Source organism: Bubalus bubalis, chromosome 4 (genome assembly GCF_019923935.1).
Source record: "Bubalus bubalis isolate 160015118507 breed Murrah chromosome 4, NDDB_SH_1, whole genome shotgun sequence".
Taxonomy (NCBI): domain Eukaryota; kingdom Metazoa; phylum Chordata; class Mammalia; order Artiodactyla; family Bovidae; genus Bubalus; species Bubalus bubalis.
This window is the reverse complement of record NC_059160.1, coordinates 11,075,951-11,103,639: the sequence shown is the minus strand read 5'-3', so window position 1 is coordinate 11,103,639 and position 27,689 is coordinate 11,075,951. Positions and strand designations below refer to the sequence as shown.

At 52.3% G+C, this 27,689-nt stretch overlaps 1 protein-coding gene across 6 annotated transcripts; it reads right to left on the bottom strand.

Annotated features, from left to right (window-relative positions):
• Positions 1–12: 12 nt before the first annotated feature.
• ADA2 (adenosine deaminase 2) lies at positions 13–27,689 on the bottom strand. 6 transcript variants are annotated; one of them, XM_044940908.2, is made up of 11 exons: positions 27,650–27,689; positions 25,077–25,282; positions 21,496–21,822; positions 19,741–19,966; positions 18,219–18,429; positions 8,079–8,206; positions 6,708–6,798; positions 5,885–5,993; positions 2,985–3,142; positions 2,345–2,547; positions 13–2,142 (listed from the first exon to the last, which is right to left on the bottom strand). In XM_044940908.2, exons 3-11 carry the CDS (start codon positions 21,806–21,808, stop codon positions 2,043–2,045), a joined length of 1,539 nt encoding a protein of 512 aa, XP_044796843.1. In that variant the 5' UTR covers positions 21,809–21,822; positions 25,077–25,282; positions 27,650–27,689; the 3' UTR covers positions 13–2,042. The 6 variants fall into 6 exon arrangements, with proteins under 6 accessions (XP_044796843.1, XP_044796844.1, XP_044796842.1 ...); XM_044940909.2 differs by lacking the exon at positions 25,077–25,282 and having other exon boundaries at positions 27,630–27,654; XM_044940907.2 differs by lacking the exon at positions 27,650–27,689 and having other exon boundaries at positions 25,077–25,642.

Here is a 27,689-nt window from a genome sequence, read left to right as displayed (position 1 = left end):
CACACATACATATATAAATTGTATTTATATATGTCTGTTTATTTTTACACACATCACTAGCAACAGGAACATCTAATGCCCAGATCAAGGCTTCTAAATATTATTCTCTATGAAAAAGAACCAGGGCTCTTTGGAGAAATGGTTGATCTTCAGCCACAGACATGGAAAGTGTAAAATGAACCTAAAACATTTTGTTGTGTCAGAAAGCAAATAAGTGCTCAAAGAATAATAGGAATTTATCCAAGAGTCTCAGGAGCCAGCTTAACAGAGTTCCCATGGCCACGTCTACAAAAGTTGGGCATCAAAATAAATAACAATAGTCATAGATTATAATCCACTGATAGCCAGAATCCATGAGCCATACTGGTAATCAACCAATCTATCAATGAGAAAAAGTTCTTCTTACAGAAGAATGGCAGCTAATAAATATAGAAGAAATGATAGAACCAGAAAAATCACTATGTGATGTTTTTATCTTCAGACATTTTCTATGTCATCTTTCGTGTCCTTCCACTAACGTGACCTGGACCATCTTCCATCAGAAGGCAGGGTCCCTACCCTGTCCTCTTGAAACTGAGAGTGTTCAGCCTAGAGAGATTCGAACCAGGGTAGCCAAAATGATAATAAAAGAGTTTTAAAAAGGAATTTGACCTCAGTCTAAGAAATATAGACTCCTGGAGTTCAAATCAGAAAAAGGTGTTTTGTGAACAGGAGCTTCTGTTACAGATTTCCTGAAACAGCAATCCCCCCTCCCACTGTGCACCTTAATTTTGTTTATAAGAATTCAATTAACACAGGTTAGAAGATCAGCATGTCAGAGCCCCTCAGGAAGTGCCAGGAGGTGTGTGTGAAACCAGCTTTCCCTTCTCTGCCAGCAGCAACCTGGTGAGTTCAGGTCTGGCCCTACTGGTGTTTCTGGTTCTCTGCTTGGACTCTGCCTGTTTAACAGGAATGAAGGTACCACAGCTGGTTTGTTTTCCCAAATCAGAGACCCTACACTCCTAGGAGACCCCCGTGACCATGGCAACGTGCTACCGAAGCCCATTCTGCTGTGTTCTGTTGTCACCATTCACTGAATCGAAGTCAGCTGAACTGGGACCTGTATGCCCCACCGTGGGACTGGTGAAGGCTGTGAATCAAAAGGTTTTCGAGAATATCTGACTCCCTCTGGGAACCAGCCTGTGGTTGAGGACCCCAGTCCACAAGCTGTCCAGCATCAGGAGCCCGAGCCCAGGGGGAGGTCCTGCAGGCTCCATGCAGGGGACAGGGTATAAGAAGAAGACTCACATCGCTGGGCCCATTGGTTCTCCTTCATACCCAGGGCCCAGCAAAGACAGGCTGGCTCCTTGCCCTCTTTCTCCCAAGGGCCGGGCTGGGAGACGGATCTGACCCTGCTCAGCACAACAGGGCACAGGCATTCTTGCAACACAATGTTTATTGAGGGCCGACCGGGCAAGGGGCAGTCTAGGCTCCTGGCTCGCAGTGGACGTGAACTGGCCACGAGTGCCTGTGCAGCTGAAGATCTGGGGGAGGGAGGCCGCGCAGAAATAAATCCATAATGACACACCGGGTGAAGTCAGGAGGGAGCGAGCAAGGTGCCCCAAGGGACAAGTCTTTCTGAGACTAGCCTGAGGGTGGCAGGAGGCAGCAGATGGAAGTGGGAAGAAACAGCATTCCCGGCAGAGAGAGCTAGGAGGGGCCCAAGGCCAGAGGCCAGTGTGCTTGGGCGCCTGGGGTGGGATGACATGGGAGGGACCCCTGTTCATGCTGGGAGCCTGGTGGGGGCTTGGTGGGTGGGGGGGGCAAGTTCTAAGTGCTCTGAATTGTCACAGTGGAGTACCCTGGTTTAATTTAACTTGAAACAGTCACTGCTCTGGGGAAAATGAGCTGGAGAGGGCAAAGAGAAGACGGAGATGAGTTAGGGGCTCATGTGAGTCAGGCCAGAATCACAGCGGCCTGATGGACAAACAGAGGTGACTTCCCTGGATTCTGGACCACTGGGAGGAGGGAAGCAGAGGTGGAGGGTGACAGACGCCGTCCCCTCACCTGGGGCCCCTGGCCAGCCCAGCTACAAACTTCTGCCACCTCTCTTCCCAGGTCTCCATGGCAGACTTCTTCTTGGTCTCCGACAGGGCACTGTACCTGTGGTGGGGGCAGGATGCCCAGGTCAGCCTGGGGAGGGGGTGGGAGGGGACCTCGGGTGTTAGCAGGGCTCCATGTCCCCAGTCCAAGAGCAGTAACGCCATAAGAGGCAGAGAAGCTCACAGGAACCTTCTGGACCTCTGCCCACACCTCAGAGCGGTGGACTCAGGCGGTGGTGGAGTGGATCACACAGCAGACTCACCTGATGGAGTTGATAGCCAGCTGTTTGAGCGTCCTCAGGTCAGCCGACATCCCGCCGATGCCCATGAAGGCCTCGTAGAAATCGTAGGACAGGCCTCTGGCCCCAAAGGCTGCGGGGTCGTCTGAGCTGATCACCATGGGGTACCCGGTGGCCATCATGACGGCGGCGGGGTGGTTTCTCAGGTCGGACACCAGCTTCAGGACCTGCTCGGGCAGAGACAAACGTGGATCCTTGAGGAGTCGTCATGAGGGAGGTGAGACCATGAGCAGGCCCTTCTCTCCCTGTGGCTGTTCCGAGCATCAGGACAGCTCTGGGCAAAGTCCTGATGCAGGAAGAGCCAGTCCTATTCAAACATCTGGTCTCCCCTGGCCCAGCTTGAGCCGCTGTCCCAAGCACAGAGCCCTGAGGAGCCATGTGGCAGTGGGAGATCCCACATTCCCTGCTGCGTGCCCCCCAGGGCACCATTAGCTCTGTCTACAGCTTCACCCACGGTCCTGTCCCACTGGGGACCCTCGTTACTGGGAACAGTTTAGGCAAAGGCCATTCCTAAATAACTTCATGAATGCTAGTGAGAGAGAGAGAGTGGAAGGACACTGAGTCATGGAGCAACCACAGCGAGGGAGGCGGGGGAGGCCAGTACCTGGTTAGAGATGGGACAGACTTCGATGGGGATGTTCTTCTTCCAGGCTTCAGCCAAGACCGCTGGGTGCTTGCTCAAAGCAAACCCATGGCCGATCCGGGTCGAGTTCAGTATCACAGCATCCAGAAGATTTCTGTCTATGGAAGTTCCCTCCAAATCTGGGAATAGAAAGGGGTCTTCAGTAGGATGGATAGGACCCCAGACCTTTGGCAGGTGAAGGCTCCAGAGTTCCCAGGCAGGAAAAGGAAGAGAAATGAACATTAGCACAAATGTGCACACACTTTTCCTTCTGACAACACTGCAGGAGGGGGTACGGCCCGCCTGTGTGTACCTATGTGTGTGTGTATGTGTGTAACGGGTGAGGAAGCGGAAACCCACACAGGCTTTATAGGCTAAGGGAAGGTCCTCATGTAGAGAGCAGAAAAAGTGGGTTTCAAGTCTTGGTCTGCTCGACCCATAGTCCGTATTCTTTTTTTTTTTTCCGGCCAAACCAGGTGGCACGCGAGATCTCCGTTCCCTGATCAAGGATCAAACCTGCAGTGGAAGCACAGACCCCCCCCCAACCACTGGACTACCTGGGAATTCCCTGCCCCTGTTTTCCCCATATTCTTTCTTTCCATCTTATGTTTGTTTCTAGAAAGGGTTTTCTTGGAATTTTATGTGTAAGATCTTTACAGTGTGCTGCAGATTCTGTCACTGTAACAACTTGCATTATCTGCACTTACTTTAATTTCCATCTTTAATAAAACTCCTGGGACAACCCATGGCAAGGTAGCCATGGCCAGCAGGAACCAGCCACCCCACTGGACCTTCCCGCTGGCAGGGCCTCCTGGTTAGAGGTGAGAAGACCGTTCTGACTCCGCCAGCCTTCCCAGCAGCCTGGGATGGGGTGGAGGGCCCCTGCAGCTCCCCGCCCCCCCATTCAGGGAGTTGCCCTGGAGGAAACAGCTGTTTTTTGGCTTCACTGGATATGGTCACACCCGGATGTGACTTCACTATCTGTGACTAAATGGGGAGAGATCCCAGGCCCAGGAGAATGGCAAGGTCGATTACGGTGAACGATCACAGCAGACCTGAAAGCGGGGCCTACAGGGTGTGTGGACACTGAAAGCATCCTAACTGATCCACATGTGAAATGTGAAAATTCCATGTTTCTCTTGGGAACGAAGCCCAAGAATTCCCAATGCTGGTAAGACCATGTGCTTTAGAAGAATTTTCACTGGTTTCCTAACAGTTTCTTTTCAAAGATGTTTTCCTTTTTTTTTAAGGTGCATGCTAGGTCACTTCAGTCATGTCTGACTCTTTGCAACCTCATGGACTGTAGCCTACCAGGCTCCTCTGTCCATGGGATTCTCCAGGCAAGAATACTGGAGTAGGCTGCCATGCCTTCCTCTAGGGGATCTTCCCTACCCAGGAATCGAACACTAGTTCTCCTGCATTGCAGGTGGATTTTTTACCTACTAAGCCACCTGGATTTTGTTCAGTCGCTCAGTTGTGTCCGACTCTTTACAACCTCCATGGACTGCAGCATGTCAGGCTTCCCTGTCCTTCACTATCTCCTGGACTTTGCTCAAATTCATGTCCATTGAGTCAGTGATGCCATCCAACCATCTCATCCTCTGTCATCTCCTTCTCTTCCTACCCTCAATCTTTCCCAGCATCAGGGTCTTTTCCAGTGAGTCCACTCTTCACATCAGACAGCCAAAGTATTGGAGCCTCCTGGGAAGCCCATTAAATATTCAAGTCCTGGCAAAATCTTTTCCTAGGACCATGTCATGGCATTGAGTTTGTTTCAGAGATGACTATGGTTTCCCAACCAAATCTCAGGGCCTTCAAGGCTAATAACTGCCACGTCCCCTGCCCTGCCCTGACCCACCCCAGCTTCCCATCCCCCACAAACCCTTCTTTACATCTCCTAGAATTGCTTTGATCTAAATTGGCTCCAAATGGACTTAAAATGTCCAGAAAAAGAGATAAATGCACGGGAACCCTTGCTTTGGAGCTGGTGTGAGATGCCAGGTTTTAGCCTGGCTGTGAAATCCTGATTCTGTCCTTGGCTCTTTGGTCCTCTCAGGTGGCCGGAGCCGTGGATGCTCTGAGGGGTGGGGTGCAGCAGGTCTAAGCCCCTCAAATCTTCCCAGAGATCTAACATTGCTGCCGTGACCTGCTGCTTCTGCTGAGGGTTTACATGTTTTGAGGAGCATCTGGAGGCTGAGCAATGACCAGTGAACCCACGCACAGAGCTTTGAGGGGCAGAGACCTAGCCGGGCGGATGGATGGTAGTTCAGAAACAAGGGCAGCTAAGGCTGCTTGAACAGAGCTGGGGCCCCTCACCCTGGTGGGTGCAGACTAAGGTCCCCCACCTCAGCCTGATGGACGTGGATAGGCAGCCTCCCCTCAGCCTGGTGGGAGTCGACAGCACCCCCCAACCCAGCCTGGTGGGGGTGGACAGTACCTCCCAGTCACAGAACTGGCCTGCTGGTCCCTCTCCCCCAACCTCCCAGGGTGTGACTTTACACATGAGTCCACCTGAAAAGCAGAGTTTGCTCGTTATGAAATTGACATCATCAGAAAGGGTTCCCAGCTCCTTCCGGTGGACCAGTCACCCTGTTTGGCTGGAGCCTCGGGCTCCTCGCCTGGAGATTGGGGTGGGGTGCCCTCCTGGCAAGACCAGGTGAGAGCCACAGGTAAGGTGTGTGAAGCACAGCTGCCCCAGCACCACCATGTCCCCTTCTCTGGGCGCTGCTATCAGCATAGACTCAACAATGTGCGTGAAGCGGACACGTGCCCTGAGCCACCATGTGGCTGTCACTCCACCAGCCGGGGTCCTATCTGTGGCCTCGGAGATGTTGAGGGGGCCCTGCCCATCAGCCCTGTGCCCAACGGTGTCGCAAGCTCACCAGTCTCTCCCGCGTGGAAGAAGTAAGGCAGGTGAACGCCCCGCGAGGCTGGAATCATCAAAGCCTCCCTGTAGTCGTACAGGGTGTGGCCCGTGTCCTCGCGCCCCACCTGCAGGACAGAGCAGGCACGTGGGGTGCCTGCTGGCCCCCTGCCTCACCTTGCTGGAGTGCCCAGGACCTGCCACCACTGCCAAGGCCTCTGTCACAGCCGTAGAGACCAGTAGCAGGACTGGGGAAGAAAAGAGAGCTGTGTGGCCCTGATATAACCACCTGTCTTATTTGGGGGAGGCTGGATCCTGTGAGCAGCCCCCAAGGGCCCCAAGAGGACACCCTGGTCCAGAGAAAATAAACCCTTGAGATCCACTCCGGGGCCCCAGTGGGTCTGAGAACAAGAGCGTGAGCTCTCTTGGGTAAGATGTGCAGATTCCGGAAGGGGGGTCAGATGCATCCAGCTGGTTATACTAACTTAGCTTCTTCATGAGATTTAAGAAATTGTGACCTGGAAGTATGGCCCGGCTGTTATTTAGGGGAGGGGGGAGTGGGAGGGGAGCAACACTACCCAAGGATGTGCTGGAATCACCCAGCCACACCTCAGCTTCCAGACACCCGCCCTGGGCTGCGGGTTGAAGAGCCACGTGTCACGCCCAGTGTGGAAATCAGGGAGTGGGGACAGCCCTTCCTCGTGGCCCTTCCTGTTCAGGAACTACCCTTTCCAGCCTTCTTCTGACCTCTTCTGCTCTCCCTTCACCCCCCAAGACCCCAAGGGAGGGTTTCAATGGTGCCTCCCAGCCCTTCCCTGGGGGCTTTGCGCTGCGCCCATTACCAGGTCAAACCCTGCCACTATCCCAGGGAACTTGACTCGAAGATCCATGGCTGTCTGGATGGATTTCTTGATGAGGGACTCATTTTTGGTTCTGCGGGAGAGACAGAGAGAAGCATGGGCATCAGCTCCCACGTGGACAGTCAACCACACCCAGGGCTCCCAGCTGCCACGTCTCAAACCCTCGGCACAACTGCACATGACCCTACTCCATCCAGGCTGCTGAGTCCCTCTTAAACACAGAAAGTTTGCCCAAATCCATTCCTGTCGAGTCTGGCTGCTCCAGAGGGACCTAAGTCTCTGGAAAGCCAGTGGGATAGGGGCCCACAGAACAAGTTTTACTTGTCTGCATTTGGATGAAGAAAAGTGTCCATGATCGAAACCTGCCCTGTGTCCCTGAGAGATGGTCCTGGAAGCGTCCAGCTCTCTGCTCTCTGGGCACCTGTAAAATGCCACGGCCACCCGGTCCCTGTGGGGCACATGGGCCTGGCCCCTGATTCAGTCAAAAAGGCCAGAGTGCTCCAGAAACCAGATGACCAGGCTGCCTCCTCTCCCCCAAAGCTCTCTCCTTACCAGCCCAGGGCATGGACCAGGCAAGAGCATTGCCACAGGAACACCAAGAGAAAAGATGCAGGCCATGATGGGGGAAGGTGTTGGCCCACCCACTCTGATCCCTAGCTCTGCACCCCCCACACCTGGCCATCCCTCCCTGCACCCGCAGCAGCTGGCACTGAAGCCCTGCCCTGGAGCTCCTGCCAGCAGCCCCCAAGGAGCCTTCACAGTCCACTACTGCCACTCCACCCTGGCCCACCAGCTCCAGCGGCCCCAGGTCTCAGTGGGAGGGGAGGGGCTCCAGGGAGGTCTGATTGCCCTCCTACCTTCCATGGCTTAGCAGGTGGGGCGGCTGCCCTTCCCAAGCCCTCTAGCTGGACATGGCACAGTCTATCCAGACTGACTGCCCCTCAACAAGAGGGAGACCCTTCCTTGGTAAAGTCAGGTGAATTCCTATAGGCTTTCTGCACTTGCTTGGAGCAAGGGTGGGTCTGTCTTCGCAGTGTGTGAGCATGCCATACAGATGGGGCTGCTGTGAGGCAGAACCCGGCCACAGATTGAAACAAAACCATCAGAACATGCAGGGAAAAACACTAACCCCATAACTGACCACCCAGGCCAGAGTGGGTCACATACTGGAATTCCATGGCACATGGAGCCCATGGTGCTTAGACCCTGAGCTGAGGGGGTCTCTGCCCCTGGCCATAGCCTCCCTGCCCCTCCTCACCCCTTTCACCTCCTGTCCCATCCCCTCCCACCCCCATGGCTCTGCCCACAGCCTGTCTTCCCAGTTCCTCCAGGCTCAGCTTCACTCACTCTCACCTGTGATCTGAAAAAATGAGTTTAATTCCAATAAACCCAGGATGCGTTTTTGCAAAATTATGAGCCACTTCTTCGTAAGTCCTCACCAACCACTCTTGACTGTAGACCGTCCCATCCAGTTCATACACCTGTGAGAGAAGCAGGGTCCCAGCCAGATGTCAGAGGTGAGTAAGGCAGAACTCCATTCCCAACTGCTGACAATCTCCAAAGCCTGGTTGACGGCCTCTGAGGTTGACCAGAAGTCCCAGCCCTGAATGGGATGATGCTCTTGGTGCTGTGAGGCTGGGGTGTCTGCTTTTCATTCAGGCCTGGGTCCTTCCACCTAGAACAGTGTCTGGCAAGCAGTCAGTACTCAGGAAGTATTTGTGCAGCAAATGAGCAGCAGGCCAGCTGAGGACAGGATGCCAGCCAGAAAGAGTGGTCTGAGGACCCTCTTCATCTCCCTACTCTCCCACCGCTCCCCACTCCCCCCGCCTGGGGGACCCTGAGGTAGCCAAGCCACTAGGGACACCAAGGTGACATGGCCAGGGGCAGAGTGGGAAGATCCAGGGATACACAGTAGGTTTGACAGAATAAAAAAAACACAGTGGAGAAGAGCAGGCTTTTTGCTTCTCCATCTCTGGGGGTCCTGAAGGGTATCAGAATGTGCCACCCCCAAACCTGTCACTTTTTGCAGGACTATTTTGAGCTAAAGGCAAATAAGAAGCACAAAGGCAAACAAATCTCTGTGCCCGCCCATCTGCCACAGAGCAGGACGTATGTTTCTGTCCGGAAGGCGCCGCCTTCCAGCTCCTATTCCAGAAGGAGAGACAACCACCCTTACCAGCAGAGACAGAAACTGGGCACCAAGCTGGGTCTGAACAAACAAACCTGACTAAATAGCCCCTATCTTCTATCAATTCCCCCATACACTGACCATCCCACAAGTTGCTACTCCTAGAAGCCAAACCCCCTTTCCTTTGTCTTACTGCTTCTCCACAATTTATCACCGTTTGTTAAAATAGTATATGAGAACCTGGTCTACCCACTTCTTTGGGTCTTCACTTCTTTTCCATGAGGGTGTCCATGCACATAAAGTTAAAACATTAACATCCAATAAAATTTCTATGCCTTTCCTCCTGTTAATGTGCCTTTTGCAAGTTTAATTTGCATCCCCAAGAACGGAACACTGTAGAGTAACTAAGCGCGTGTGCCGCAACTCCTGAAGCCGGAATGCCTAGAGCCTGTGCTCTGCAACAAGAGAAGCCACCGCAATGAGAAGCCCACGTACCGCAACTAGAGAGTAACTCCCACTCTCAGCAACTAGAGAAAAGCCCAGCAACAAAGACCCAGCACTGCCAAAACTAAATAAATAAATACAATTTCTTAAAGTGAAGTGATTTAGTAAAAAGAGTTAAAAAAAGAAAAATATTGGCCTCTGGGACTTTCCTGGCAGTCTAGTGGTTAAGACTTCATCTTCCAATGCAGAGGGTGAAGGGATGATCGATCCCTGGTCAGGGAACTAAGATCCCACGTGCCTTGTGGCCCCAAAACCAAACCAAAACATAAAACAGAAGCAATGTTGAAACAAATTCAATTAAAGCTTTAAAAAATGGTCTACATCAAAAAAATAAAAAATAAAAAACACACATTGGATTCAATTCAGATTATCTCAAGCCTTAACTATAGTTTAATTGAGGAACTGTAAATTTATGGAGAAGTTATTCAAGCTACATACAACTTTCATAAACCAGTGTAAGATTACGAATTTCTATCATCTATGAGATCATAGAATTAGAGAATATGAAGCTGAAGAAACAAAGGGACATTTGGGGTCAGAGTTGCTCAAGGTCACACAATCCATTTGTGTCAAACCAGAAACTGGGGTCCAGAGGTTCTGACTAGAGACACAGGCAGCTTTCACCTGGAGAGCCTGACTCTCTGAACAAGCACCGATGGAGTTTCGCCTGTCGCTGTCAGCTGGGTCTCATTCTAGAGACCAAGAACCCTGCTGGCTCAGGCGGTAAAGAATCTGCCTGCAATGCAGGAGATCCGAATTCAATCCCTAGAATTCAGCAATGGTGTAAAACATGGTCACTACAAGAAATTGTATTTATTTCTTTCTGGCGGTGCTGGGTCTTTGTTGCTGCGCGGGCATTTCTCTCGTTGCTGAGAGTGGGAGTTACTCTCTAGTTGCGGTGCATGGGCTTCTCATGGTGGTGGCTTCTCTTGTTGCAGAGCACAGGCTCTAGGGATCAGAAGGAATCGAAAATTTGAATCCCTAGGGTCCAGAAGATCTTCTGGAGGAGGAAATGACAACATACTCCAGTATTCTTGCTGGAGAACCCCATGGATGGAGGAGCCTAGCTGGCTACAGTCCATGGAGTTGCAAAGAGTTGGACATGACTGCAGAGACTTAGTACACACACTCCCCTAGTACACGTTTTAGAGATGAGGATTTTGAGGTTTAGAAAGGATAAGAAACTCGCACCTGCTCCCAGGCTGGAGTGGGGGTTGGGGGTGGCAGAGTTTACTTGGAGGCATGGTGGGGGGTGGTCTCAAAGTCTCCAGCCACCCAGGGAGAAGAAAATGCCTGGGTCCTACCCTAGGTTAATTAAATCAGATTCCCTGGGGTAGAAGCTGGTTTTTTTAAAACCTTGCCCAGGTGATTCTCCTGTATCATGGGCCTCTAGGTTTCACAGTCTTGTGAGGAGCACAGTCACAGAATAACATCGTAGAAGGTGCTGCCCTCAGGATTCCCCAGAGCAGCAGCAGTGACATGAAACACCGTCACTACAGTAAAAGCCAGGTGGAGTTCCTAGGGAAGGAGTCTGCTGAGAATCCAGGACAAAACCCTGGGGGTGGATAGGGGGAGCGCTAGGACTGCTGGTCACACCACTGACAGCATCCAAGGCGTCTGGGAATGACCATCCTGGGCTCCCAGGCATGTCCCCCCAACCGCAAGACCGCCCACAGGTCAGGGCCGAGGATAAACCCCTGGGAGCTCGGCTCGGAAGGCTGGCCCGATCCAGTCGGAGCCTCCAATTCCGGCCGTGGGGGCGGGGATGGGGCCCAGGGAGATCAGACCCGCCTAGCAACTGTTGCTAAGGACGAGTGGCCTTTGTGATGGAGCATTAGTGACACAATAGGAGGCTGGGCCGGCAGCCTGGTCCATCAAACCTCGCGTCCCAGGCCCTGAATTAGCCCCACGAGCAGGGAGAGGAGGCCGTGGCTCGGCAGAGAATTCCAGGGCAGACGTCTGGGATGGCAATGTGCTGATGGCTCCCCTACTCTGGGGAATGGGGGCATCAGCCCGAGACTCTCCACAGCAAGGGGCCTTTGTTCCGGGGTCAGGCCAGAACCATGGGCAGATCCCATGCCCCTGGGCCTCCACCTTCTAGGAATCCTGGCTGGGTCCGGAGGGGGTTGGGAGAGAGGGGAGCTGGGCGGCTCCTCAGGGGATACCCTGGAGCCAGTTGTCCCCAGGGGGCGTGGCAAGAGGGGGAGGGGGTGAGGAAGCCAACCCTCCATGCAATTCCTCAGCAACTTCCCCAGATGCCCTCCACAGGCTCAGACCCTCTCTCCCCGCCATCTCTCCCCTCTTCCCCTCCCCCCGGGGCCCAAGGCCCCTCCCTGTGTGAAGGCCTCCCTCCCACTCCCTACTCTGAGAAAGCCGGCAGGATGTGACCACAGGAAGCGACCCCCGGGCCGGACCCCCTCAGGGAGCGCCTCTTAAGATGCTGTGTGGACCCGCAAGTCTCAAAGCCCAGTCCCTGCTCACTGCCCACGTGGCCTGGGCCAGGCCCCTCGACCCTTCCCCGCCTCATTCCCACGGCGGTAACGTGCAGGTTGTGAGGCTCAGATAAGACAGTGCAGATGAAGCACTCGGAAAAGGTCTCAGAGTGTGGTCTGGGTCAGCGAGCTTGAATCAGAACCTCAGGGTGGGGGCGGGGGTGGCTGGCTAATTAAATGGGCTGCTTCCTGGCCCCACTCAAGACCTCAGATTTGGGATCCTGGGAGGTCGGGGGCCAAAGAGCACCTCCAGATTAGTCCCATGTGCACCCACCACTCCTGAGTGTGATGACCACTCCTGGGGCTTCTGGAGGACCTGTGTGGGGGAGGTGGTCTGGAGTGACTCATAGTCTAACTGGGGATCCAGAGCTGGGAGGAAGCCAGTTCCAGGAAGGGGGAGGGGGAGGCGGGGCTTAAGCCAGACTTTGGAGGAAATGGACTGGAGGTGGGCAGCTGGGGCTAGGGGAAGAGATGGGGTTTCAGGGCACACTGGGCATGATGGCTCTGGGAGCTGCCCTGTCCTCCGCCCTGCACAGGACAGCCCCAGGCCAGCTCACCTCTTTCCAAAATTATTCTCCTAGTGGAAGGTGGACTGGACCCTCTCTTTTCTGTTGAAAGGAGCATTTGTACTTATTGACTCTGCTCACAAGTCTAGCAAAGGTTCTCCTGGGAGCAAGGTCAGTCCCACTCCCACTTCCCAAGAATCAGAAATAGGAACAAAAATCTACTCAGCATTAAACCATCGAACAAACACCAGATTCTCGTAGAGATGCCCACCCTCACCTGGGATGGCCTGGAGGAGGATGAACATACCCAAGGGAAAGGGGGCCAGTCCAGGATGCGCAGGAGGTAGAGACCTGGAGCGAGGGGGGGGGAAGGGGCCCTGACTCTGGAATGACTGGTTCTCAGGGCAGGATCAGCCTCCACGACAGGGCCTGCCAACTCAGCCAGTCACACTAGGGCAATAGAGTCCCTTTAGGGATCCCACCCAGGATTTAAAAATTTATCACATTCTGAAGGAGAAAAATATCAGATAGTTTGGCTTCAGTAGAAATTAAGATTTGCCTTCAGACTTCCCTGGTGGTCCAGTAGTTGAGAATCCGCCTGTCAATGCAGGGGACATGGGTTCGATCCCTGGTCTGGGAAGATTTCATGCTCCATGGGGCAGCTAAGCCCTATGCCACAGCTACTGGGCCCAAACTCTAGAGGTCGTGCTCTGCAGTAAGAGAACCCACCATGATGAGAGGCTCTTGCCTTGCAAATTAGAAGGTAGCAACTGCTCACCACACCTAGAGAAAACCCACTTGTGGCAACAAAGACTTAGCATAGCCAAAAATAAATTTAAAAAATTTAAAAAGATTTGCCTTCAACCCAAGGCAATAGAAATAAAAATAAATAAATAGTACCTAATCAAACTTACAAGGTTTTCACAGCAAAGGAAACCATTAAAAAAAAATGAAAAGACAACCTATGGAATGGGAGAAAATATTTGCAAATGATGCAATAGACAAGGGTTTAATTTCCAAAATATGCAAACGGCTCATACAATCCAGCAAGAAAAAAACCATAGAAAAATAAGCAGATGACCTTAATAGACATTTCCCCAAAGAAGACATACAGATGGTCAGTAGGCACATGAAAAGATGCTCAACATCACTCGTTATTAGAGAAATGCAAATGAAAACCACAGTGAGGTATCACCTTACACCAGTCAGAAAGGCTGTCATTAAAAAGTCTACAAGTAATAAATGCTGGAGAGGACGTGGAGAAAAGGGAATCTTCCTACTCTATCGGTGGGAATGTAAGTTGGTACAGCCATTATGGAGAACAGCATGGAGGATCCTCAAAACACTGAACATAGAGCTACCATATGATCCTGCAATCCCACTCCTGGGCATATAGCCAGACAAAATGAATTCGGAAACATACATACACTCCTATGTTCATAGCAGCATTATTTACAATTGCCCAGATTGGAAGAAACCTAAATGCCCATCGACAGATGAATGGATAAAGAAGATATGGTGTATACATACAATGGAATATTGCTCAGCTGTTAAAAAGAATGAAATAATGCCATTTGCAGCATATGGATATAACGAGATTATCATACTAAGTGAAGTGAGTCAGAAAGAGACATATCAAATGATACCACTTAGATGTAGAATCTAAAATATGACAAAAATGAACCTATCTACAAAACTAAACCAGACTCACAGACGTAGAGATCAGACTTGTGGTTGCTAAGGAGGGTTGGGAAGAAGAGCGAAGGGCTGGGACTTTGGGATTAGCAGATGTAAACTATTATATATAAGATGGATAAACAACAAGATCCTACCGTATAGCACGGGGAACTATATTCAATCTCCTAGGATAAACTATGGTGGAAATGAGTATTTTAAAAAGATTGTATGTGTGTAAAATGCCGTCACTTCACTGTACAACAGAGACCAGAGCAACACTGCAAATCAACTATATTTCAATTTAAAAGAAACAGATTTGCCTTCAAGAGAGAATTTACCAATCAGGAAGCCTACGTATCTGGTCTAATTGACAATTTTCTTTGAAAACTGTATTCTGACTTTCTTGTGTATCCATCTGTCACTTGTGACTTTGGTCAATGTGTGTCAGTCTCTGCAGCCCTTTTACTTCTGGATGTACAAACAGTAGAATTTCTGAGCCTACAAAGACTCATTTGGTAACAAAACCGAAATACTGCCCTTGGAGTCAGTCCCCGAGCCCTTGGTTTACTCAGTAATTTGGAGGAACGGGCAGACAGTCTGGAAACTGTCAGCTGGACATCACAGCCGTTCCCATCAAACACTCGCTCCAACATTCTGACCTTTATGACCTTGTCTACCCTCACACCCCTAGTCAGCTCCACCTGTGGCTTTGGTGCCGCAACTCATGGCCCCAGCTTTGAGGAGCTGGGGAACTTCCTTCCACTAGTCTTTGCAAAAGGCTTTAGGTCCCTGGCCAGGGATCCAGCCCAGAGATCCCTGTCAATCTTTAACTTGGTTAAACAGCCTCTGTTGCCCCTGGTGATCGCGGGTCAGCTTACTGGCTATCATCTCTGCATTCTGGCTTTTAAATTTCTCCAAACTGGGGTAAAGAGTGGGGAGGACTTGTTTGGGGCCCTTCATGTTGGGGAAACTGGTAGGAGGTCCCTTTAGCCTACCCAACCTTAGGGAGTGCTGTATCAAAACCTGTTTTAATCCCATCAATGTCCACTGTTCTCATCCCATTTCTTAACAACCATCTGAAGTTTCCCAAGCTGCTGTGACCAGTCCTGTGGTCCCCCACCCCCGTGACCCTTTACAATTCTCCACCTTGTTGGGAAGAGTCCATAACAGCTCCCCTCTTCCCCTTTCCTTTCTCCAGGGCCCTTCTTCCCACTGGCTTGCTAATTAACAGAGCATCTTTATCAGCATCTGAAAGACCCATTTCATTCTGCTCAAACCATTCTGTTTGTTTGAGTTAAGGTTACATTTCTTTGTATCCACCTTTTGGTCTTAACATTGGTACCAATAAGACAGGTGTTTACAAAGAGAGGTTGCTAAAAAATCTACCAATTTAGAAGTTTTTCCAATTCAAAGTGTCCACCATGGACAGTAGGATCTTAACACCAACACACACCAATCAGGCTTTCTGTGGCTTAGCCGTGACCAAGAGGTGTCACGGGAGAGGGCAAAGAACACGGCTGCACCAGATCCAGAGAGTCTGCTCCCCGAAGATGGTCTGAGAAAGCAAAGGCTGTAGTGAAGGCTGAGATGACAGAGTCCCCCGTGGATGGAGACCCCTTGTGATAAACCCTCCTGGGAGCCGGCACGATTATGTGCTTCCCACCAGCAGTGACAGCGCAGAATCCCACTCGATCCAACTGGCCACCAAATGCCCTGGTGCCTGCACCTTCTGGATGGCAGGACCAGGGCGAATTTTCTCACTGGTCCTGAGGCTAAACTCTCAAAACAGAACGAGAAAAAAGGAAAAGGCATCATGACAAAGGTTTTCCTCCTTATGACACAACAGACAGAGACACAGGAAAACAGACACCATCTCTGGGAGGAAAAGGATTAACAAGCCCAGAGCTCTACCAGCTTCACGGGCCCAGAGGCTCTGAGCCCCAGGAACCAGCTCCACAAATATTTTCTCCTGCTGACCTAATTTTAGAAACAAGAAAAAAGACTCTTAGCACTCCTGCTTCCAAAAGCCCTGCAGGCAGAGATCTGGGGACTGACTGATGGATAAGGGTTCTCACCTTCTGCCAGGGTTTCTGAACTGGCAGCCTGGGGCCACCTAGGCAACTGGCCAGTTGTCAAGGAGGGTGGAGGGTGGAGGGAACATGGTGGTGGGGACTGGGGGGGGATGGGGTAGATGGGGAGTGGGGGGTGGCATTTCCCTCTACCCCTCTAGGTTCTTCTGGCTGGTCTAAGAATTAAGCTGACATAAAACAGATTAACAGGAGAAAATTAAGCACAAGCTTCATAACACCCAAAGAAGGCAATGGCACCCCACTCCAGTACTCTTGCCTGGAAAATCCCACGGACAGAGGAGCCTGGTAGGCTGCAGTCCATGAGGTCGCTAAGAGTCGGACACAACTGAGCGACTTCACTTTCACTTTTCACTTTCATGCATTGGAAAAGGAAATAGCAACCCACCCCAGTGTTCTTGCCTGGAGAATCCCAGAGACAGAGGAGTCTGGTAGGAGGCCGTGTATGGGGTCGCACAGAGTCAGACATGACTGAAGCGACTTAGCAGTAGCAGTTCATAACACCTGTGTATGGGAGAGACCCAGGAAGAGGGAGCCACTCATCCAAATGGCTGAAGCCCTCTCCTTAAATATCGTCTTCGGCTCAAGACAAAGAGGGTGTTGGGGGTGGGGGTTTGGGACTTCAAAGGGGAAGAAGGCAATTCACGGGGTGATAAACAGCAAGTGTTTGGTGAACACACGTTTTCTGGGCCCGCAGGGACAAGAGACAGAGAAGACTCTGGTCTCAGGCCCTGACGTCTCTGTACCACACCTGCCGTATTCTCTGCAGAGACTGGTGACAGCCCTATTCCGTGCATGGGCCCTTCACCTAGGTTCTTAAGAACTTAGAGGAGGACCTCCCTGGCGGTGCAGTGGATAAGACTCTTCTTGCCAGCGCAGAAGACGTGGGTCTCTCTTCCCTGGTCTGGGAAGATTCCACATGCTGTGAAGCAACTAAGTCCATCCATCACAACTACTGAGCCTCTGCTCTAGAGCCCAGGAGCCCCAGCCGCTGACGCCTGCACACCTACAGCCTGTGTCCACAACAAGAGAAGCCACCGCAGTGAGAAGCCCTCACACCACAATGAAAGATCGCTTCTGTTCACCGCAACTGGAGAAAAACCCGGCCAGCAGTGAAGACCCAGCGCAACCAAAAATAAGTAAATAAATAAAAGTGCTATTTTTTACTTAGGGGGAAGGTCAAAGGCTTTTCCTGAGTCCTATGGGCCTTGACTATTTCTGCTCAAAATAACCCACAGGCCGAGGGACAGCTTGAGGCACGGCGCTCCCCTGCATATAAAGCATTCACACTCTTGAGTCCCCCGGAGGGAGTCAGTCAGAACCCAGGACACCCCAACCCCGCCTCCCCCCAGAAGTCCTCTTCAAAGACCCACCAGGAGCATCCTCTGGGCTGTACTTGGCTCCCCTGGGCTCCTCATGGGACGCCCACCCTGCCCCCAGCCTGGAGCCCGAGACCCCCCAGCAAAGCTGAGGTCGGCCCAGCTCATGTACCTGAGACTCTGTCACCCTTTTCCACTGGCCAACATGCAAGGTCCTACTCGGCGAATTTTTTTTTAATACTTTAACACTTTGGGATGTTTTTGGGCTCCTCTTAATCTTTTCCATTCCTTTCCCTTTGACCTTCCTTCCTCAAAGTCAAATCAGACATCTCTATTGCCCACAGAAGAGACCGACCCCCAGGGACTTCCCAGCCCCCACTCTACACGCAGCCAGACCCATGTACCAGATGGCTCAGCGTCCCTGGACTGAGGTCATCATCCTGCAGCACGCTTTGACAGGAAAGCAGACGGTCAAGGACATCCAGGCTCGAGGCACTGCCCAGAGTCCAGGGGTAGGTGTCCAGGCACCAGCAGGCCCCGAGTGTCTGGGGCACTGGGACGTGGGGGTCACGGGGGAAGAGAGGTGACGGGCAGTGAGGGCCGGCCCAGCACGTTCCAGGGCTCCACACTCACACGGCCCCTGGTCAGGCACCAGACCCCTGGAGGTGAAGCCGGTGCTTGGTGCTGTGGGGCACCAGGGTGGGGAGCCAATGTCACCCTGTCACTCTGCAGCATGACAGCAGAGCTTGGCCCAAGCAGAGGTGAGCAGAGGCGGCTCACCGGGTGCAGCGAGGCTCTGATCTCCAGGTGGAGCACGTTGTCCTGGTAGAACTCCTCCAGGCCCTGGGATAGGTAGTCCCGGAACACCGGTGCGTAGCTCACCAGGCCCCCCAGCACGAAGAAGATGGTCTTGAACTTGGCCCAGATCGCATCCTGGTCTGCGTAAGTCACGTGAGGGTTCTCGGTCATCAGAGTGAGATTTCTCAGGAGGCTGTCAGGACACAGAGGGTGGGGGGAGGCGTGCCACAGGCCATCACCCCGGCCCTGCAAGACCCTTGCCCCGGCACCCTAATGGAGGTCCCCCACCCCAGGACCTGCACTTGCTTCCCCAGGAGACAGCAGGCAGGACACACACCCCCAGCCAGGCCCACCTGTTGCCTTCCACCTCTTAGCCAGGCTGACCCCACAGAACGAACATCCCAGGTCAAGCTCTCCTTGGAGGGTGTTGTGCACTGAATTGCATCCCCCAAATTCATATGTTGAACCCTAATCCCCAGTGTAACTGTGTTTGGAGATGGGGCCTTTCAGGAGGTGGTGGTGGTGGCTTCCCAGGTGGCTCAGTGGTAAAGAATCTGCCTGCCAATCTAGGAGACACGGGAGTCGAGGGTTTGATCCCTGGGTCGGGAAGATCCCCTGGAGAAGGAAATGGCAACCCACTCCAGTATTCTTGCCCAGAGAATCCCATGGACAGAGGAGCCTGTCAGGCTGGAGTCCATGGGGTTGCGCAGAGTCAGACACAACTGTGGGACTAGACCACCAGCACCAAGGGCAGAGGCCTGCATGAACAGGGCCAGCATCCTGGACCCTAGGGTTGCATAGAGAGTGAGAAGACGGCTGGCCACCAGCCCAGGACAGAGGCCTCAGAGAAACCTGCCCACACCTTGATCTCGGAGTTTCAGCTCCAAGAACTGTGAGAAAATACATTTCTCTCCTTTAAGTCGCTGTCACTGGCATCCCACTGGGGCGGCCCCAGTAAGCTCACCCCCGAGGTCTGATGGAAATGACTGTGGACTTGGCAGCCCAAGGCATGGGTTACTTCCCTGTTCAGCCATTTGTTCATCAGCTGTGTGGCCTTGGGCAACCTCCTTGCCCAGGCTGAGCAGCATTTTCTTACTCATAAAGGAAACAGTTCCAGAAAGCCCTCTGTAGATGGTTCTCTGATTAGAACAGTTATTACAGTAATTCTTTATAGGTCTGTTAGGAAGATGCTCCTTATGTTTTCAGGCTATCTCGTCCACCTGGGACCCTCTCAGCTCTGGGAATGGGGAATTTACTTGTCTCTACCCTTGCTGAGGGTCCAGACACAGCAGCAGTGGTGCTGATCAAATCAGGTCTACACGTACCAGGAGCTTGCCTTGAATGGGAAAGGCATGGAATGCTGTAGTGAAGCAAAGCATCCCATACAGTTAAGAGAAAAAGACTCCTGATTTTTTTAAGGTCAGGTGTTTCTAGAAAGGTCCATAGCACAGGGACACTGCACCTGTGCAGGTGCTAGACAAGCTCTTCGCAAATGAACACTCACCTGTTGTCAAACTCCGAGACGTTGCGCAGCCCCTTCCGAAACTTCTCCAGCAAAACCCACTGGGGACATTCTGCTGGCTTCGGGGTGGGGGTAGTCGGATGAGCAAATCTGAACTGCGGGGTCCCCCTCCGGGTGAAGCAAAAATAGCAGTGGGGCCTGTACGTGGCATTTTTCACCAGCCAGTCCGGGCTGGTGATGCTGAAGTCGTGGACGTGAAGGGCAGCCCCTGAGAGGGAGAGTGGGTGGGCGGGGTTTCTACGGGGTGAAGTTCCTGGGAACCCAAGTCCCTTTTCCTCTGCAGCTCAGAGCTGGCCACAGCCTCCTGGTTCCCTGATTCCCTCCCTCACCAGGAGGGGCCCTGGGTGGTCTCATTCAGGAGGCAGCAGGCAGGCTCGGAGTTAGAAGACTGACTTCCAGCTCCTGTCAGGAGCCTGACCTCCAAACAAGTCCTCAAGTGGCCCAGCGCTATGTGAGGGGGTTTAAGAAGAGGAGCCCCACCTGCCCCCTGGCCTGTCTGCCCAGGACTCTCAAGTCCCCCATCCGATTCCCCATCACCGCATCCGTTGCCTGCCGGCTCCCTGCTTCCTGCCAGCATCGAGCAGCTTCTTCCAGACCTCACCCCAACTCGAGGCTCAGTGTCCACCTCCTCTGCTCTCTGGTCTTGACGCTCACCCCATGACAGGCATCACACTGTATGAGCTCTGCCATGTTCCCTCCCTAAACAGTGAGGCGACCTTACCGACCTCACAGTTTTTACATTTTTTAATCTCTACAATACACACACAAAAAAAAGTACAGAAAAGTCCTTACAAGCTGCAGACTGCAATTTATGTGTGCGTTTTACTGTTCATGGTGACGATGCATTTCTGTAGCAGTCTCAGCTACAAATTGGCACTTGCCATCTACCTCTGCTGCTGCTGCTAAGTCATTTCAGTCGTGTCCGCTACAAGCATTAAATTATACGCTGCTGCAGCTGTTGGCCTTCAACACCCCTGAAAGGAGTTCAGGGTGAGGAGCAGAAAAGAGGCCCTCTGTGCTCTAGGAAAAACTGGCTGGACAGTTTTCTGATAGTTGGATATTTTCAGGAGATGAGCTTATGAACCCACTTCTTGCATCTCCTCATATCTAGAAAAGCACTGAAATCCTTCATGGTGACATTCACTCCTCGTGACTAGCAGTGGTCTACACACGACTAGCAGAAACCTGTAAAAAATGTGTGCTTGATTGCAGGAACTCCCCTTCACCAAAATCACATATGTACTAACCTCCCCCCTCCCCCCACCACCACCTCTTCGGAGCAGTTTCTCAGAATTATCTGAGATGCTATAGTCTTCATTTTGCCCCAAATAAAACTTAACTACAACTCTTGGGTTGTGCATTTTTTGTGGTTGCAATGAACTACGAGAAAGGTGTTTGTCTAGGATGTATCCTGTTCGGTAACTTGGCCCCCGGAAAGGCTAGAAGAGCATATGAAAGGAAGGATGAGGTTCTTGTGGGGGACAACTTGCAGGCCCACCAGGGATGCCCGGTGACACCCAGGCCCCCTCTCTCTCTGTCTGACACTGAGTCCCCTCAGAGCCGGGGTTTTGGTTTCCAGGGTGGACAGAAGCCATGTGGACCCCCGGCCCCTGTCCACCAGCGAGGAGCACACAGGGCCCCCATGGAGTTTGAGCTCCACTAGAAGAGAAACCGCCAGCTGCAATTTAGTTCCTCCAAGACCCCAGGGCCCCAGAACCCTCCCTTCCAGGCCCTTACCTTTAGGCATCTTCTTCAGGATGTTAAACACCTCGCTTTTCTCAATGAGGCTCTTGGCTTGGAAGAAGTGCATGCTGGGCAGGATGTTCCCCGTACTCAGGGCCTCATGCATCTCAGCCTCCTTGAGGGCCCTGAGCCTCTGGTTGGCCAGCTCCTCCTCCTGCGTCAGCACCAACTGCCCCCCAACCCGCATCATCTTCTCTATCGTCAACAGCTGGTTTCGTGTTTCATCTCCGGACCTGGACGTGGCCGGGCAGAAAGAAGACACGACCAGGGCCAGCAGCAGGGAGGGCAGGGCCAGCCGCCCCCACATTGATGCTAGGATGCCTGGAAGAGGAGATCACTCAGCTGTAGACTTGAGGGGTGGGGGGGCAGGAAACTACAGATCTAAGTGTTTAAGCCAGAGGAGGTTCAGTAGATTACCAGGAGGCAGCCTACAAAAAACTCTTCCCCGAGACGCCAGAGAAGAGACCCCTGAAGACAGACAAGGACAGTATCCCCACACAAACACTTGTCATGACGCTCCCAGATGGGAACTTATCCCTAACGAGCCCTGCTCACATTCAGAGGAAGACACCATAGACTGTTTGGGTTTTACTTTCAAATATAACCCTGGTGGCTCAGCTGGTAAAGAGTCCGCCTGCAATGCAGGAGACCCTGGTTCGATCCCTGGGTCAGGAAGATCCCCTAGAGAAGGGAAGAGTAGCCCACTCCAGTATTCTGGCCTGGAGAATTCCATGTAATGTACAGTCCATGGGGTCGCAAAGAGTCGGACATGACTAAGCGACTTTCACTTAATAACCAGAGAGCAGGAGGTTTCGAGGCTTATGAAGAAAGCCCACAACATGAGAAAGGAACTCAAAAAATAGCACAGAGAAGGAACTAGCACAGAAAAATGAAAGGAAGTCCAGAAGAACCATAATTAACCTCCTTACAAGAACGAGGAAGCATGCGTCTATGAAACAGGCAAAGCACAGTGTGAAAAATACACAAAACAGGAAAGACATTTCAGAAGTTAAAAGCGTGAGTGCTGAAATGTAAAGCGTTTACCAGCAATATTAAAAGATGAAACTGAAGAGAAGATTTTAGAAAGCAGGACAAAACAGGAGCAAAGAAAAGGAGGAGAATATTGGGTTCAGGAAACCCAACACCCCAAAAAACAGACATTTCGGAAGGAAAAAGAAAGAATAGATGGGAGGGAAAGGGGAATAAATAGTATAAGAAACTGTCCCAGGGGCTCGCCTGGCAGCCTAGTGGTTAAGCCTTCGCTTCCCAATGCAGGGGTTGCAGGTTCAGTCTCTGGTCGGGGAGCTCAGATCCCACATGCCACATAGCCAAAAACCCAAAACATACAACAGAAAGAGTATTGTAACAAATTCAATAAAGACCTTGAAAAAATATTAAAAAAAAGAAATCATTCCAGAAGTGAAGATCTGCCCCGCTGGGAGTGCAAGACTTGCTGAGCACGCAGCACAGTCACTCAACAGCGATATCTCAGAAACTGAGCGCTGAAGCCTCCGGCAGCTCCCAAAGAGCAGCTGGCCCCGGGTGGCTAGTGAGCAGGGGCTTGTAGGCAGAATCAAGGAGCTCCCGGTCGGGTCTGCCGGCAGCCCCTGACGTGGGCTGACTCCTGGAACCACATAAATGTGAAATTCCTAATGCACACTTGAGGGTATGCTCCTTTCTCCCAGGAAGTATCGCCGCTGTAAATGAGGAGACCCCAGGCCCAGCCCCAAATGAGCACGTCCTGGTGAGATGTCGGGCTCATCGCTTCATGTCTGCGGGCCTGTCTCCTCACTTGCAGCAAGGGTGAACTTGGTGAAACCAGTGCTTCTCAAAGTGGGAATCGTGTGTCAACCTTGTTCAGGTGGAATAAAACACTTATAAGAAGCCATGCTCCCCATGCAGGGGGCCTGGGTTCAATCCCTGGTCAGGGAGCTAGATACCGCAGGCTGCAAGTGAGAGATTTCATGCTGCAACTAAAGAACTGAGAGTTAAATGCCGCAATAAAGATCCCGGGTGCTGCAACTATGACCAGATGCAGCCAGACAAATAAATTAATTAAATAAATAATTTTTTTTTTTAATTAAAATTTTGGTCATCATCAGGACACCTTGTCCAAGATCCTTTCCGGGGCCAGCTTTCAATTATTGTAGGTGTTTATTCAGTGGTTAATCAGACTCCAGCGTGGCAGGGCTGGACCTCAAGTCTGAGAGCAGGGCTTTGGGAAAATCCCTGCTTCTTCACTAGGTCCTTGGATCTCTCCCCAGATGACAGTGTTTGCCGAACCTGAAGTCTCCAGGCAGGGGACAGTGACGCTGCCCCTCACACACCCCTCCCCATCACAGAGCTGTCTTATCCCACCCACGTCCTCCACCCAGGACCCCACCCCTCATCCCCTCTCCCCAAGTGACATTAAACAGGAGCCACCACCCCCAAACCTCCCACTCCGTCCTCCCCATGGACCCCACAGCACCCATGTGGCCAGCCCCCAGGGCTCCTCCCAGCCGGCCAGACGGAAGTGTGTCCAGTGCTGGTCAGGAGCAGCCCAACGGAGCAGGACGAGAAGTCATCCCGTCCAGGTGCTCACTCATCTCCTCCCTCTGGGGCCTGGCACTTACGCTTTTAGAAGAAGTCGCAGAAAAATGCTACAAAAACAGCTTGTTCACAGACTAAGAAAGGAACTTGTGCATCTGTGAGCCTGAGTCACGAACTGGGGCCTTGGCAAGTGGCGCAACCCCAGCTGCCCTGCCCCTCCCACCCCCAGGATCACCCCAAGGGCAGACCCCCACCCAGATGAGTCTCTAGTGCCCCCAACCACCTACACGCCTCAGCCCCAGGCCCCACCCAAGGGATCCCAGTTACCTCGGGACAGCTCCAGAGACAAGTGACTGCGGGTTCTGTTCCCACAAAGGCCCATTGGAAGCCGGGGCTCACAGTCTTTCACTTCCCTGGGGCAGGGTTTCACTTCCCTGCAGCCTGGGGGTGGGGTGTGGCCTGCTGCGTCTGTGTGTGCACACATGTGTGTTTCTGTGTGTGTGTGAGCATCCATGTGAGAGCCACACAGGTATTTGCTATGTGTGTGTGTCAGTGTGCAGGGGGGTCATGCTCATTTGTGGGTGGCGTATGAGTGGCTGTGCCCCCAGGCTGGAGGCACTCGAACTGGCTCACGAATTTTGGGAAGCGTTCCTCCTCAGAAATATAGGGTGAAGCATGGGCCAACCCGCTGGACAGTGGGTGAAAAAGTAGACGTGACAAAAGGTAGAGTTTGGGAATTCCCCTGTGGCCCAGAGGTTGGGACTCCGCGCTTTTACTGCCGAGGGCCTGGGGTCAGCCCCTGGTTGGGGAACTAGGATCCCACAGATCTCCAGTGCAGCCAAAAAAATAAATAAAAAGTAAATGCTTTCAGAGGAATCACGGGTGTGGGGGCAGGACAGTGGAGGATGGGGGTGGGAGGTGGAGGGGCTGTGAGGAAGGCAGGTGGGAAGGGGCACCCTTTCAGGGAGGAAGGCAGAGTGGACACAGCACCGACGCCCCATGGCTGCAGCCAAGCCTAGATCCTCACCAGCCTGAACACTCACAGCCTTGTGGCCTCAGCAAGTCATTTCAACGCTCTGAAATCAGTTTCCTGGCCCAAGACTGGAGGTCGTAGAAACAGCGCTGCGCAGGGTGCCATGGGGGTCAGAGGGGAGGCCTGGGCCGGGCCGGGTGTCCCATGTGCTCCCGTCACTCTCAGTGTCACTGTCGCCAGAGGCAGGGCTGCTTGGAGTGCTGCAGTTCCCAGGGTCTGCAGGAGGAGAACCCTCTGTGGACAGTGGCCCAGGGGAAGTTCTCAGCTCAGACTAGACCGCCCAAGGCTGGTTCATGCAGGTGGGCAGAGATGGGGAACAGGGCTGTCTCTGACTCAAAACAAAACCCAGAAAACGCTGAGAACAAATCCACAATGAGGATTAGTTCCCAAGACCCGCCAAAGAGCCCCCAGTGTGTCTGCTCAGCCTCTCAGTCAGCAGGGGGCCTCGATGGGCTCCCAACTGGGGCATGGGGTGGTGTGCCCAATGTGCAGCGCCCCTGCAGCGCCCTCAGTTCAGTTCAGTCGCTCAGTCATGTCCAACTTTTTGTGACTCCACGGACTGCAGCACACCAGGCTTCCCTGTCCATCACCAACTCCTAGAGCCTACTCAAACTCATGTCCATTGAGTCGGTGATGCCATCCAACCATCTCATCCTCTGTTGTCCCCTTCTCCTCCCACCTTCAATCTTTCCCAGCATCAGGGTCTTTTCCATTGAGTCAGTTCTTTGTATCAGGTGGCCAAAGTATTGGAGTTTCAGCTTCAGCATCAGTCCTTCCAATAGATATTCAGGACTGATTTTCTTTAGGATTGACTAGTTGGATCTCCTTGCTGTCCAAAGGAGTCTCAAGCATCTTCTCCAACACCACAGTTCAAAAGCATCAGTTCTTCCGTGTTCAGCTTTCTTTATAGTCCAACTCACATCCATACATGATTACTGGAAAAATCATAGCTTTGACTAGACGGACCTTTGTTGGTTAAGTAATGTCTCTGCTTTTTAATATGCTGTCTAGGTTGGTCATAGCTCTTCTTCCAAGGAATGAGCATCTTTTAATTTCATGGCTCCAGTCACCATCTGCAGTGATTTCCGAGCCCCCAAAAATAAAGTTTCCACTGTTTTCCCATCTATTTGCCATGAAGTAATGAGACCGGATGCAATGATCTTCGTTTTCTGAATGTTGAGCTTTAGCCTAACTTTTTCACTCTTCTCTTTCACTTTCATCAAGAGGCTCTTTAGTTCTTCACTTTCTGCCATAAGAGTGGTGTCATCTGCACATCTGAGGTTATTGATATTTGTCTCGGCAATCTTGATTCCAGCTTGTTCTTCATCCAGCCCGGCATTTAGTATGATGTGCTCTGCATATAAGTTAAATAGGCAGGGTGACGATATACAACCTTGACGTACTCCCTTTTCCTATTTGGAACCAGTCTGTTGTTCCATGTCCAGTTCTAACTGTTGCTTCTTGACCTGTATACAAATTTCTCAGGAGACAGGTCAGGTGGTCTGGTATTCCCCTCTCTTTAAGAATTTCCCACAGTTTGTTGTGATCCACACAGTCAAAGGCTCTGGCATAGTCAACAAAGCAAAAGTAGATGTTTTTCTGGAACTCTCTTGCTTTTTCGATGATCCAGCGGATGCTGGCAATTTGATCTCTGGTTCCTCTGCCTTTTCTAAATCCAGTGGGCCGCCCTGGCCACCCCCAACCTGCTGAGCACCTGCATTAGCATCAGGAGTTGCTCCTAGGTGTGCCCATGCCAGCGCCCCGCCAGGCTTCCTCTCCCTCAACGCAAATAGAAAGATTTGGGGTGACTCCACCACAAACACGGAACCTGGCGAGGCATGTATTAAAATGCAAATGCAGGTGTCTTAAATATTTTAAAGTTGCAATACCAGAGACAGCCTGCCCCGGGGCCACCGGGATTAGCTTTTAAATGCAAACGACAATAATGAGTCTTTAAGTGCAGTTATTGTCAGGGTGAAGAGCTGACGCAGGCTGCAGGGAAGGGACTGACTGGGTGGGCCAGCACTTTATTAAAAAAACAACAAAAAAAATCCATCAGGGCTGAGAAGAAAGAGACCGAAAGGGGACGCAAGATCCCAGGAGAGGAGATGGAAAGTTCCCGGGACAAGCCAGGGCTTCGACCGAGGACAGGATCCCGGGGTCAGTAACTCAAGGTGACACGGAGGACTTTTATTTCACCAGAAAACTGGGCCGGGGGTGGGGTGGGGTGTGGAGATCCATCAGGGATAGAAACGGGCACAGAACTGCAAGCTCAACCGAGGATAGGAATTCAGATTAAACAGGGGCATAGGGAGCACCCTCCCCACCAGAGTTCCCTCCCCATCAGAGGCCCCCTTTCCCCACCAGAGCCCCCCTTCCCCTCTAGAACCCCTCCTTTCCCACCAGAGGCCCCCTCCCCACCAGAGCCCCCCCTTCCCCAGCAGAGCCCTCTGCCCCACTGGAGCCCCCCTTCCCCACCAGCACCCCCCACCGCACCGCACGGGCTCCATGTGGGCCCTGACCGCACGGGCCCCGAGCGGAGTCTATTTTGATGCCCCAGCACCTGGCTGGCTGAGCGCTCACTGATGAAGCAGTGTCGAGCGTCTGAGTCTCGCCTGTTCTT